The following is a 13,108-nucleotide window of genomic DNA, read 5'->3' as shown; positions in this document are numbered from 1 at the left end:
AATGAAACAATTAAGACCCATCCTGACGGGGTGGGCCACCCCTAACTGAAGTAACCTCATTAAACCGTCCTACTTACAGTGGGTCCACACCCACAGAGATGGATTAAGTCTAAGAACATGTTTTTCTGGGGTACGTGCAGCTCCAAACCACCTGAGAAACTAAGTCAGGCACCCTGACTTAGGCTGGACAGACAGACAACATCAAGCCTGAAGCCTGAGGCCCAGGGAGGCTCACACACGGAGGAGAGGCAGAGAAAGTGGCCCAAAGACCTGCCTGTCTTAGGTACTCCAGAAAAGTCATGTTTTAATTCTGGTTCAATCTTGTGGGCTCAGCTGTTTCTTGTTAATCCTGATTCAATCATGTAGCATAGAACGTTGTGATTAAATTATCTCCACAGAGATGTGGCATGCCCAATTGTGGGGGTGACCTATTGATTAGATGGAGATGTGACTCCACCCATTCCTGGTGGGTCTTGATTAGTTTATTAGGGACCTTTAAAACAGGAAACATTTTGGACAGAGTCCAGAAACAGCAGAAGCCTTAGAGCCGACAGAGAGAGAGCCAGCAGGAACTTTAGAGCAGAGCAGACACAGATGCTGGCACTTGGAGAACAGAGACACGGATGTTTGGAGATACCTGGAGTCCAGTAGACGTCACCATGAGATGTTAAGCAAGACAGAACCTGAAGAAAGCCAAGGAAAGGCAAGAAATGAAAGCCAGCCCCGGAGAAGCAAAGTGAGGGACCTCCGTAGGGAGAGCAGATGCCAGTCACGTGACTACCCAGCTGACAGAGGGATTCCTTACCCATTGGCGTTCCTTAAATTAAGGTATCTTTCCCTGGATGCATGAGTTGGAGCATTTTTCTAGCTTAGAACTGTAAACTTGTAACTTATTAAATTCCCCTTTTAAAAAGCCATTCCAGTTCTGGTATATTGCATTCTGGCAGCTTTCAAACTAAGACAATGCCTTACTGCTTTTGTATTTTATTTATTTTGTTTTTCCAGTTAGTACATGCACGTGGGCTCAAAATTCAAACAGTACTAAGAGTTTTATAGGGAAAAGCGTCCTTCTCTCCCCTATCCAAGGTCCCCCAGTTTCCCTCCCTGGTTCCTTGGAAAACTTACTCATGCATCTATCTCCATAATACCCCAAAATATTACATTATTTTTCTTTCTAAACAAAGCTTTGTTCCTTGCTTTTTCAATAAAGTCAATAATTTTTAAAATAACAGTATTAAAAAAAAAATATCCAGTTTCCCTCCCTGGTTCCTTGGGAAAATCGTTCATGCATCTATCTCCATGTTAACCCAAAATGTTACATTATTTTTCTTTCTAAACAAAGCTTTGTTCCTTGCTTTTTCAATAAAGTCAGTAACTTTAAAAATAACAGTGTTTTTAAAAAATAACAGTTATTTTGTGCCAGGTACTGTTCTAAGCCCTTTACCTGCATTGTTTAACTTAATTCTCATACCCACCCCTGGGGAAACTGAGGCACAGAGAGGCTAAGTAACTGACTCGAGACCACACAGCCAGGGAGTGGTCTCACTTGGGTCAGAACCTAAATGTCTGTCATACTTAACCTCCAAGAGAAGTTCCTTCTTTTAAATAGCTGGTCCAATGTTTAAAAATTAAACAATTTTGACTACAATTGCAAATTCACATGCAGTTCTAAGTAATAATATAGATCCCATGTACCAGTGCTACAGTTTTTCCTGATGGTAACATGCTGCACAACTTAGTACAATATCACAACCTTGATACAAATCACCAATCTCGTTCTGTACAATGTTTCAAAAGATTAATTGGCTGTAGGCATTTACAAATCAGGAGATGTCACAAAAACTGTCAGGCTGCTGGTTTCTCTTGAGCTGTGGGAAGTCGAGTTCCCCTACCCCCGAAGCAAATCTGGAGACAAAATTTTAAGTACAGATCATTTCTTCATGTGCTTATCCCAGAAAGCTCTGTTTGGGGTGTGGGACGTGAGATAGGGAACTGAAAGCAGCTAGCCAAGGTTGCATATTACCATGGTGGGTACCTGGAGCCCGGGAGGGTAGACATGCTTCCCAGAGTCACCCGGCCTTCCCGAGGGGCGAGGGAGGTGCCTGGCTGTTGTTGGCTGAGCAGGTAGGGCTGGTGGTGGCTGATTCTCCAGCCCGTCCAGCCTGCCCTTGGAGTAGGCAGAGCAGCTGCTGGAACACCAGAAAAAGTTCCTGACTGGAGCGAAGCAGGTACTGGCCCCAGGGTGGCAGAACATGTGGGGCACCCCCAGAACCCCCTGTGAGGACTTCTCTGTCTTTCTCTCTCTCTTCCCAGGGCTGAGAACAGCTTGACCTCGCTCATAAGATCAGGTGAATGGATGAATGGCAGAATGCAAAAAGAGTGATGCATTTCTGCTTGCTTGCGCCTTGACACAGCCTCCTGCTGATGGGAAACAGAGATGCCCAGCCCGCCCTCCCACCAGCCCCCACTTGTCATTCAGCCTCCCTGTGGACTGCTGGGAGGAGGGGGCCTGAGGGGACCTCCTGCTTCCTGTGCAGATCCCCCACACTCTCTTTGCTGTCACCCCCAACCTCAGGAACATCCTTCCGCCCACCTCCTGATCAGCAAGACATGCATCGAATATCACCACCTGGGGGTCTCTCCCCCATAAGATGGCCAAAGCAACCCTGCGTTAGAGCCCCCCAGTTTCCCAAAGTCACACCCTAGAAAACATGACTTAAAAAACTCACAGCCCCGGGCGGGCCACGGTGGCTCAGCAGGCAGAGTTCTCACCTGCCGTGCCAGAGACCTGAGTTCGATTTCTGATGCCTGCCCATGCAGGAAAAAAAAAAAAAAAAAAAGCCAACAGCCCATCGAAAAGGACCAAAGGACCTGCCTCACCTCCCTACCCCCTGCCGCCATCCTCCCAGCACTGCCCTTTGCACTTCACAGAACCTGGCCTTTCCCTTCCACCCTACCCCCCACCCCCATCAACGCTGCAGGACAGCCAGCCTGGAGCCAGTGACATGTGATCAGTCAGTGGCGTCATCCACTGCCTCTGGACCCAATGAGGTGCTAGAGAAGGCAGCCCTGGGGCCAGAGGTCCTGGCTCAGGCAGGCCTTCGCTGTCCAGCCTCTTCCTGACACCCCCACAGCTTCTGCCTCAACCTTCACCAGACATGTCCAGCCTCCGGGTGCTCTGCTCTGGGTTGCCCCTGAATCCCCTCCCGGAGAACCGGGGACGCTGGGCTGGGGTGCCCCACGCCCCCGTCAGGAGCCCTGGGTTAAGCCCTGCAGAGGAGCAGGTAAGAAGCTGGGCTCTGATGCTCCTGGAGCCTCTGCCCCTGGGCTGGTCTGCCGTGGGTGTCGCCCTACTTCCTGCAGCTCCTGAACTCATGGGCCTCCCAGCCCTGGGCTCCAGGGCCTCCCCACTGGGCAGGAAGGGGTCCTCCCTCCACGTGTACCAGGCTCTGTCATACCCACATCTCTCACTGTCACCCCAACAGCCCCTTCTGGGTGTGAGATTACACCCCCATTTACAGATGAGGACCCCGAGACTCAAGGTCACCTCACCATTTAGTGGTGAGCTGCGGCAGCCCCCTATTCCAGGAGGGAAGTGGGTCAGGTGTGATGTTTCCAAACGCATGGCAGAGAACAGAACAGGGCCGTTCCCGGCACTCCTAGCTCAGGGTTTGCAGTTTGTCTTAAATGCACAAACCACCTTTGCATTCTACTCCACAGGAGTTCTGCTCTTTTCTTGCTTTAAAAATGTCCCTCCTCCAAAACGCTTCAAGTGAATCTGCAGCTGCTTGGGGTGGGATGCTGGGACCCTGAGAGCTCAATCACCCAAGCACCTTCCATGCATGATCCTACATCAGCCCCGGGAGCCAGTGACATTCCTGTCCCCACGTTGCTGGTAAAGTGGCAGGCAACAGTGGGGACACTGAGTCGGCAATCCCTGGGCCCCTTGGGGAAGCCACCCATCCTCTGGGACCCTCATTGTCCTCGTTTGTAAATTGGGGATGAAAATCACACCGCTGGGTAGTGGAGGGGACCAAATGAAGTAGTGTGTACACGACTATACATGTCATTCTCTCTTTTTTTTCCCCCTCGGTTAAAAATTATGCAAGAATTTCAGGAGCGTTGTGGTGATAGTAGAAAAACAAAAAAGCCAAAAAAGCTACAAAGAATAAGAGAGGAAGCACCCACAGAGAAAGACTGCTGAGATTTGGCTAGCTGCCCTTTCGGATCCCCTCTCCCTCACCTCCGTGGCCCACCCAGAAAAGGCATTGTAGAGGGCAGGCACAGCTGCAGCTGCAGTGGGAGGGACAGGCCTCCCACTTCCTGTCCTCTGGCCCAGCTTGCCTGTGGTCAGAGCAGTGGGTTAATGTTTTCTCACCTTGGGCATCAATACCTTGACCTTTGGCCACATCCCTACCACAGCCAGACTGCCCAGTCTGAGCCCTGGCTCTGCCCTTTGCTACCTATGCCTCTCAGGTGAAGGTATATAGTTGTTTGCACGAAGCACACAGCATCTGGTATCAGGATTCTCACTGCTCTGCCCTCGGAGTTGGGGCAACCTGCATATCTGGGAACTCCGAGCTGTTGCAGCGGCTCAATCTTCCCTGGAGAGATCAAAGTTGCAGCCAAAAGCTGGTACTCCAAACCCAAAGAAGGCTTCCTTGGTATCTCTGTTTGAACTGTTCCTTTGGCTTGTTCTTAAATTTTTATTTCAATTTATTTCTGTGACTGAAAATTGTATAAGTTATTTATATAATTATAAATTGATAATCATATCAATAATATGATATGATAACAATCAATAGATAATCAAGTTGAATAATTATAAAAATGTACCCTGTAATCTTCCTCTCACCTTGACTGCCAGTTCTCCAGTTCATCTTCCCTAAACATTCATGCCTGTTTATTTGGGCATATCTGCATCCTTCCAGACATGTTCTGTGCACATATGAGCATCGATGTCTGTGTATCCTTAACTGCACAAGTGGAAGCAGTCCATACATGTCACTGTTTTTGAGATTGTGCCTGATTGGTGCATTTGGAGTCACTCCGTCCATTCTTAGAACTGTTGCATTATATTTCTTTGTTTTTCTTGAAATAGATTACTCAGTTTAGATATAGACTACAGTCTGCCCATAACATGTGGTCAATGTATTCCTATCTTGAACACAGTACAACTTTTACCGTGCAGAGGAAAAGTTAAATCATATAATGTAAGTGGTTCTTCTATTAGAAAAGGCTTTGTAATCCCCCTCCCCTGCCAGGCATTTTTTTTTTCTTAATGGCCTTTTCCCCAAATCCTACCCCACCTTCGGAGGCTGTGCTGAGATACTGTTCCAAAGAACTTCAACACGTGCTTGTGTCCCTGTTGTTTCTGCTATCCCACTCTGAGCTTCTTGAGGATGGGGACCCTGCGGGATTTATTTCTGGGCTCCAGGGACACGAGTGGATGTTTTTGGAGTGAATGGATGAGAGTATGTGCTTCATGGCTAAACCCACATCCTACAAGGGTTCAGCAGGCAGGAGAAATCTGGAAAGGCTTCTTGGAGGAGGTAGCTTTGGAAAGCAGGGACAAGGTTCTGAAGCTAGGAAATCAGAGAAAGAAGTTCATTTGGAGGCAAGGAGAGGCAGAAATCAGGCAATCCAAAGTATTCTTGGGGGTAGAGGTAGCCCATCTAGCATTGGGTACAGAGCTTCAAGAGCCAGGTCCAGCCTAATTATAGAGAACCCTGGATGCCATGGACATATCAGATGAATGACGGGGAGCCTATGAAGGTTTTAGAGGAGGGGCATGACCTGCTGCTTAAGAATACTTCCCCAGAGGCTGGAGAGGCTTGTGTAGAGATCCCAGAGGAGACAGGGTGGGCAGAGGCCCCATTGGAAGAAAGAATTGGCAGTACAGAGGGCATGGGTTTGAGTGATGATGATTTTGGTAGCCACCACTCACACAGTACAAACTGGTCTAAGCATGTTGATCCATTTAATCCCTCCATGCACTGGGTTCTATTATTATACTCGTTTTATGGAGTAGGAAGCTGAAGCTCAGAGTGGTCAAGTGCGTATATGCTACATAGCAGACCCTCTGCAATATGGAGAGCCAAAGTGTTTGTAGTAGCAGCCTCTGCTCAGCATGCTCGCTGGCCTCTCCCTGTGGATGCTGCAGCATTTTAAATTAAACTCGACACAGCCCAGCAAGGAAGCTGCAAAAGCAGGACTTGGTGACTGTCTGGAGAAGGGGTCTGTGAGGAATCAAAAAATACCCCCACCTGGTATCATGAGATTGAGAAAGCCTTCTTGACCAAAAGGGGGAAGAAAGAAATAAGACAAAATAAAGTTTCAGTGGCTGAAAGATTTCAAACAGAGTCAAGAGGTTATCCTGGAGGTTATTCTTATGCGTCATATAGGTATCCCTTTTTTAGTTTATAGTGTACTGGAGTGGCTGGAGGGAAGTACTTGAAGCTGTTGAGCTGTGTTCCAATAGTCATGATTTTTTTTTTGTATGCTGTATGGTGGGGTCACATTTCATTATTTTTCCATGTGAGTATCCCATTATTGTAGCATTATTTGTTGAATTTTTGTTGGTTTGTTTTGCTTGTTTGTTTGTTTTTGGGGAAGTGCATGGACCGGGAATTGAACCCAGGTCTCCCGCATGGCAGATGAGAATTCTACCACTGAACTACCCTTGCCCCCACTAGCCTTGATTCTTAAAGACAATTGTGTAACTATATAGCTTTTATAAAGTGGCTGTGTGATTGTGAAAACCTTGTAGTCTGGTGCTCTTTTTGTCCAGGGTATGGACAGATGAGTAAAAAAACATGGATTAAAAAAATAAATAAGTAGGTTAGGGACTATGGGATGGATGAATTTTTTCTTTTTATTTCTTTTTCTGGAGTGATGCAAATGTTCTAAAAATGATCATGTGATGAATACACTGTGTGATAAGATTGTGAGCCACTGATTGTAAATGTATGGGTGTGAAGATTTCTCAATAAAATATTTTTGAAAGTAGGAATACCCTCCTAGTCCTGGCCTGAGGGTCTTTAAAAGAATAGGTGGGGAAGAAGGCTTGACCTGGTATTTCTTGACATCCGCTTGGTGCCGGGAGCTGGCATCATCTTATTCAGTCCTTCCAACCACACCTCAGAGTAGGCAATGCCAAACCGTGCCAAAGCGAAGCCATGGGGTGTGACCTGCCTGCACTCACACAGGGGGCAACAGCTAGAGGCAGGCTTGGCTGTGTCCACTTTTCCCTGCTCATCAGGAAGTGGCCGACCCCCTTATGCCACCCAGCCTGTTCATTGCTGAGCCCGGGATTCGGTTCCTGGGTCCTTGCTCTGGCCTGATAACCCTGCTCTGTGCAGATGTGACTCTTGCAGGGACCCACAGAACTGTCTCCCTCTCCTCAGTGGCCTGCTGTGGGTAAGTCACACAAACTCTCTGAGCTCCATATTTTCATCTTAATGATACAAATTGTCCCCCACTCCTTCAGAAATCTAGATTATTAAGCCAAGTCAGCAAACAGCTTCTGCACAATGTTTAGGATGCAGAAAGACCTTCCTTCATATTTCTGGTATGAGTGCTTTCTTTGCTTTAGAACAAATTGAGCTTCTTGGAGCCTCTGAATACATTCCACCTTGAAGAATGGCTGAGTCATTTCCGTCAACAGACATGGTTGAAAGTTGTTAATTTTCACACCAATAGTCTTTTTTTTTTTTTGAGTTACACAATTCCTGAACAACCTTTCGTAAGCCCTTGACACGGTTGAGTGCTTTCCTTATCTAGCATGTTGGTTGAACATCAAGTTTAGCAGCACTCACAGGTTGTCATTGTGGCTAAGAACAGGCAGTATGGTGGTTTGAAACTGCAGCTGCCAGCTGCCAGTAGGTTGTGAAATTGGTTTAGGAGGTTGCAACTGGTGTTTATTAGAAGTGGAGATAAAAGAAACTAGAAGAGATGGAATATACTGAAGTCCTTGCAGTAAGGTTAAGCCTTGTTCCATGGAGCCTGTTTTTGTGTGTGTACTGGAGTCCAGGGCAGGGAGAGGTATTGCTTAATGGGGCTCATAAAGAAAAAAGTTTAAAAAGCAGTCCATCCATCCATCTAGCCAGCCAGCCAGCCATCCAACTATAACTATAGAGATATCTCAACTATTTTTTTTAGTGTTCAGTCTTGCTGCAAGCTTTGATTAGAAGCTTTTTACCATTACACACACGTGGAAATCAGCCTAAAAGGCCAATGTACAGATCTGCCCTTCAGAGAGTGCACACAGAGGGCAAAGAACAAAACCAACACCCCAAGCCGCCCTGGTCAGTGACCCCTATTCCAGGCTTCTAACCCCTGTACGAGCCATGCCTGCTCTTGAACGTCGTATAAATAGAATGATCCAGAACATTCCTTTTGCGTCTGGCTTCTGCAACACCCATCCTGCTGCTGTGTGAAGGTGTGGTTATTTCCTTCCCATCCCTGTCCTGCAGCGGGTCTCAAAGTGTGGCCTCGGGGCCGGCAGTGTGACGATGTCATCTGGGGACTTGTCAGAAGTGCACGTTTTCAGCCAGTCCTCCCGACCTAGATACTCCAGCTCCCTGGGTTTTAACCAGCCCTCCCAGTGATGTTGAAGCTCGTTGGAATTTGAGAACCCCTAGCCACTGTCCCTAAGGAAGAAACGCATGTTTTTGATCAACTTTTTTTTTTCCCCAAGAGAGAGAAGGGATCATGCGTTTTTCTTTCTGGGGGCTGTTGTGTGAAAATTAAATGAGAGGGTGGCTCTGATGATCTAGGTCAAACGTCCATACGGCTCTGAGCTTGCTTTCTGGTCTGCTCTTGCTTGACTCCTTTCTGAATGGTTCTTCTTTGGGGCTGCCCTCATCTTCTTACCTGGAGCTGCAAACTTGGCTGTCACTTCCTCCAGTGATGCTAATACCTGTGAGGAGGCTGGGGGTGACCCAGCGTCACTGTCCCAGAACAACTCCATCCACATGGCTTCTGATCTCTGGGCCATTATACCGACCAACTGTCCTGGCTAGACTGTCACTGCTCCCTCTCCTTGGCTGGCACCTCTGCCCCTGCCCACCTTCTTCCCCAAAGCCTCAGCACCCAGCCTGAGACCCTTGTCCCTTCTGTCCCCACCCCCTACCTTCCAGTGTTCATGCACTGGACCCTGGTCTCTTCCAAGTCTCACAATAGCTTCCCCTCCATAGACATTTGTTGAATGATTGAATGAATGAACGCGTGAGTGAGTGAGCAAGTGAGCAGGTGACTAAATCCACCACACCCAGCTCTTCAATTCCCCTCAACCCCAAAGCAGCTGGCTCTCCAGGTTTACCTGGCTGAATAAAGGCTCCAGTGTCCTCCAGAAACTGGGCAACTTCCTGGGCCTCTTTCCCACCTGGTGTCTCCTCACCCTCACACTCTGTTATGATGTGGGAAGGAAGATTCCCACCCTTTTCTAACTTAAAGGAAAACGATGTAATGTAGTATCAGACGATGAATAGCTGTGAAGGGAAAAACAAACCAACTGCCACTACTTTAGAGAGGGAGGCCAGAGGGGGGTATTTGGGCTGAGCCCTAATTGAGGGGAAGGGCCCCCCAAGTGAAGGAAGGGTAGAAGGGGGGTTAACTAAGTGGGAAGGGAAGGGAAGTGCAAAGGCCCTGAGGCAGCACCTGCCTTGGCATGTTCTGGGAACATCAAGGATGTTTGAACAAGAGTGAGTTTGGGTTCTTTATCTGAGTCAGATAAGAAGCCCTTGGAAAGGTTTTCCCTTCCTTTCACCTCTTATTTCCAGCCTCAGTCTCTGCCCAGGACCTCCACGTACCTGGTGAGCGCTTATTCCCAGAGACACAGGTGTGCCTGTGCATGGCCCAAGGCTACCAGCTGAAAATGCAGCTTACACTCTACTAGCAGAGTGGAGGGCCTGGAGGAGGGGATGCTTTTCTGTAATTGCAATCCTGTTCTTCTACCGCCTTGAGTTTGCCACCCAGGGAGTCTTCACCATAGCCCACAAGCCTCAGGGCAGTCCTCTCTCCAGTCCTTGCCTGGTGTCAAGCAGCCTGGCCTCTGGGACAGGGGACTGGGCCTATGAAGAGCTAAGAAGAGGGAGAGACCAGGTCTGCCTTCATGACAGTGTGTGTGGTGGTGGTAGGGCACCATAAGGGAAGGCTTCCTGCAGGAAATGGCATTGTAGATGGGCCTGGGATGAGAACTAGGGGGTGTCTGAGTGGAGCAGAGCAAATTGCAGTGGGAAGAGAGGATGGTTCATAAGGAGGGTCAGGGTGCTCAGCCTGGATTCTCTCCATCCCTCACCACCCTGCTGCCTTTCCCCCTTCCCTCCCAGCTGGCACTGAGGAATGCCCTGCGCTACTTCCCCCCAGACATCCAGGAGGTGCTGGCCCCTGAGTTTGCCCAGGAGCTGCATCTGTATGGGCACATCTACATGTACCGATTCTGCCCCAACATTGAAATGAGGTGAGTGCTATGGGCTCAGCTCCAAAGGGGGCACACAGACCCCCAACAGGCTGGGGCTGGGAAACTCCTGGGTGGACTAGACGGGAGGCCAGGAATCCCAAGGGTCAGCAGCAGAGGACAAATCCAGGAGGAATAATTTGACGCTCTACTGAGTAGATGCCGGGGGAAGGTTGGTGCGTTGCCATCTCGGGGGTCTGGAGCCAAGGCTGGCCGTGGTCCCCATGCCTAGCCAGAAGATGGGGGTGGGGGCACTTTATCAGACAGGTCTCTCCGACCTGGCTTACTTCACCTGGCAATTATGAAGCGAGGTTGCATACAAAATCCACTTCTAAACACCAATATCTTGTATTCTGCGAGAGGGAGAGAAACGCGTCCAAGGGCCTCTGTCAGTGCCTTCAGATACCTGCAATAGTTCTCAAACGGTGGTGGCCGCAGCATGACACGGAGGCCTTGTTACAACACGGGCTCGTAGACCCACCCCCAGATTTCTGATTCCGTAGTTCTGGGGCACATGGGCTGGAGAATCTGTGTGTCTGTGGTTCTTAGCTGCTGGTCCAGGACCACACTTTGAGAATCACCGTTTGCAAAGATGTCAGAACACCAGACTTGTTTCACAATGTCCCAGAGAACATTGTTCTCCCTATTGTAATCGGTGCCTGGCCGGCAGTGCTGCTGGCTGAGCCCTGTTCCAGGCTCAGGAGTCTCGCCACTAAAAGAATTTAGACAAATGAGAGGGCCGGTAGGAATAAGTAGTCAATTTTATAAGAACGAAGGAAAGAGAGTGCGCGTTAAAGAGGTTAACGCAGATGTGCTCAAGCGGAGCAGAATTGGTTTGCTTGTTTTATAGAAAGGTTTTCCTGGTGGCAGGTTTCCATAATAACCTTTGAATACCAGGTATCTTCCCTGGGCTGGTCCCTAAAATGACCTCTGACCACCAGGAGCTTACTTGGTTTGTATTAATCAGGTGCTTATAGGGCTAGCATTGTTTCAGGAAGAGATAACCAGTAATGTTTGTGCCCAACCCACGTGTATCCAAAATTTGTCTTTAGGTAGATGTGGTGATTTGAGTCTGTTTGTACCCCAGAGAAGCCATGCTGTTTAATCCTTATTCAATATTGCTGGGTTGGATCTCTTTAATTGTTTCCATGGAGATGTGTTGTTCTAGTTTGCTAGCTGCCGTAACGCAATATACCAGGGATAGAATGGCTTTTTAAAAGGGGAATTCAATAAGTTGCAAGTTTCCAATTCTAAGGCCAAGAAAATGTCCCAATTAAACAAGTCTGTAGAAATGTCCAACCAAAGGCATCCAGGGAAAGATACCTTGGTTCAAGAAAGCGGATGAAGTTCAGGCTTTCTTTCTCAAGTGGAAGGACACATGGTGAACACAGTCAGAGTTTCTCTCTCATCTGGAAGGGCACATGGCAAACATGGCATCATCTGCTAGCTTCTTCTCCTGACTTCCTGTTTCATGAAGCCCCCCCGGAAGGCATTTTCCTTCTTCATCTACAAAGGTCGCTGGCTCGTGGACTCTCTGCTTTGTGATGCTGCAGCATTCTCTGCTACCTCCAAATCTCCCTTTCTCCAAAATGTTTCCTCTTTTATAGGACTTCAGAAACTCATCAAGACCCACCTAAATGGGTGGAGACATGTCGTTACCTAATCTAGCTTAACAACCCCTCTTGATTAAATCACATCTCCAGGGAGATGATCTGATTACAGTTTCAAACATGCAGTATTGAATAGGGAATATTCTGCCTTTACGAAATGGGATTTAGACTAAAACTTGGCTTTTCTAGGGAACATACATCCTTTCACACCAACACATGCATCTCCACCCGTTCAAGGTGGGGTTGCTTACTGGAACGCTTTAAGAGGGAATCATTACCGAAAAAGCTTTAGTGCCAACAGAGCTCACACAGCAAGGGATTTTTGAAGATGCAGAAGGAAAACACACCCTGGGAAGCCTTATGAAATGAGGACAGAAAGCTAGCAGATGTCAGCATGTGCCCTCCCAGCTGAGAGAGGAACCCCGAATGTATCGTCCTCCTTGAGCCAAGGTATCTTTCCCTGGATGCCTTAGGTTGGACATTTTTACAGTCTTAGAACTGTAAACTTGCAACTTAATAAATTCCCTTTTAAAAAACTTCTCCATTTCTGGTATGTTGCATTCTGGCACCTTTAGCAAACTAAAATAGCAGATGTTTAACCATCTTTACAACCCCAGGCTTTCTGTTATTAAATAAGAATCCAGTTTGGGCCTATAATTTTACAAGCTATTATGTTTTCGGTAGGTTTTGATGGTTTGGGGAGGTTTGAAAGCTTTAGGGGAAATTTTTTTCTGGTGAAATTTGCAGCTGAAGTTTGCAGTTTGCAGTAGTACCTTTGGAGCTAAATAAGAAACAAAGGACTTGGCAGTTGTCTATTAACTCTTTCAGAGCTGGATAGGAAACCGGGGACTTGTGGTTGTCCTTTTTTATCCTGCTATAATGTGGGATCCATGTCCCTTACCCGTGTCTGTACCTCCTAGCCTGGCACCTGCTATAACATTGGTGCCCGTCCTGGTTTTCCAGGACTGGTATGGCAAATACCATACACTGGTTGGTTTAAACAATGGGAATTTATTGGTTCACAATTTGGAGTCTGGAA

General features: G+C 47.8%; 1 protein-coding gene across 1 annotated transcript in view; it reads left to right on the top strand.

The window, feature by feature from the left end:
- The first annotated feature begins 3,075 nt into the window (after window positions 1–3,075).
- The window catches only part of UROC1 (urocanate hydratase 1), a 59,481-nt gene continuing 49,448 nt past the window's right edge, over window positions 3,076–13,108 (top strand). The window contains exons 1-2 of the mRNA XM_077116303.1: window positions 3,076–3,284; window positions 10,332–10,462. Coding sequence (XP_076972418.1) covers window positions 3,159–3,284; window positions 10,332–10,462 — 257 coding nt within the window. The 5' untranslated portion in view covers window positions 3,076–3,158. The remainder of the gene's footprint in view (window positions 3,285–10,331; window positions 10,463–13,108) is intronic.

This window comes from Tamandua tetradactyla, chromosome 9 (genome assembly GCF_023851605.1).
Source record: "Tamandua tetradactyla isolate mTamTet1 chromosome 9, mTamTet1.pri, whole genome shotgun sequence".
NCBI classification, from domain to species: domain Eukaryota; kingdom Metazoa; phylum Chordata; class Mammalia; order Pilosa; family Myrmecophagidae; genus Tamandua; species Tamandua tetradactyla.
The sequence above is the reverse complement of the archived record's forward strand: the minus strand, read 5'-3'. Positions and strand labels throughout refer to the sequence as shown.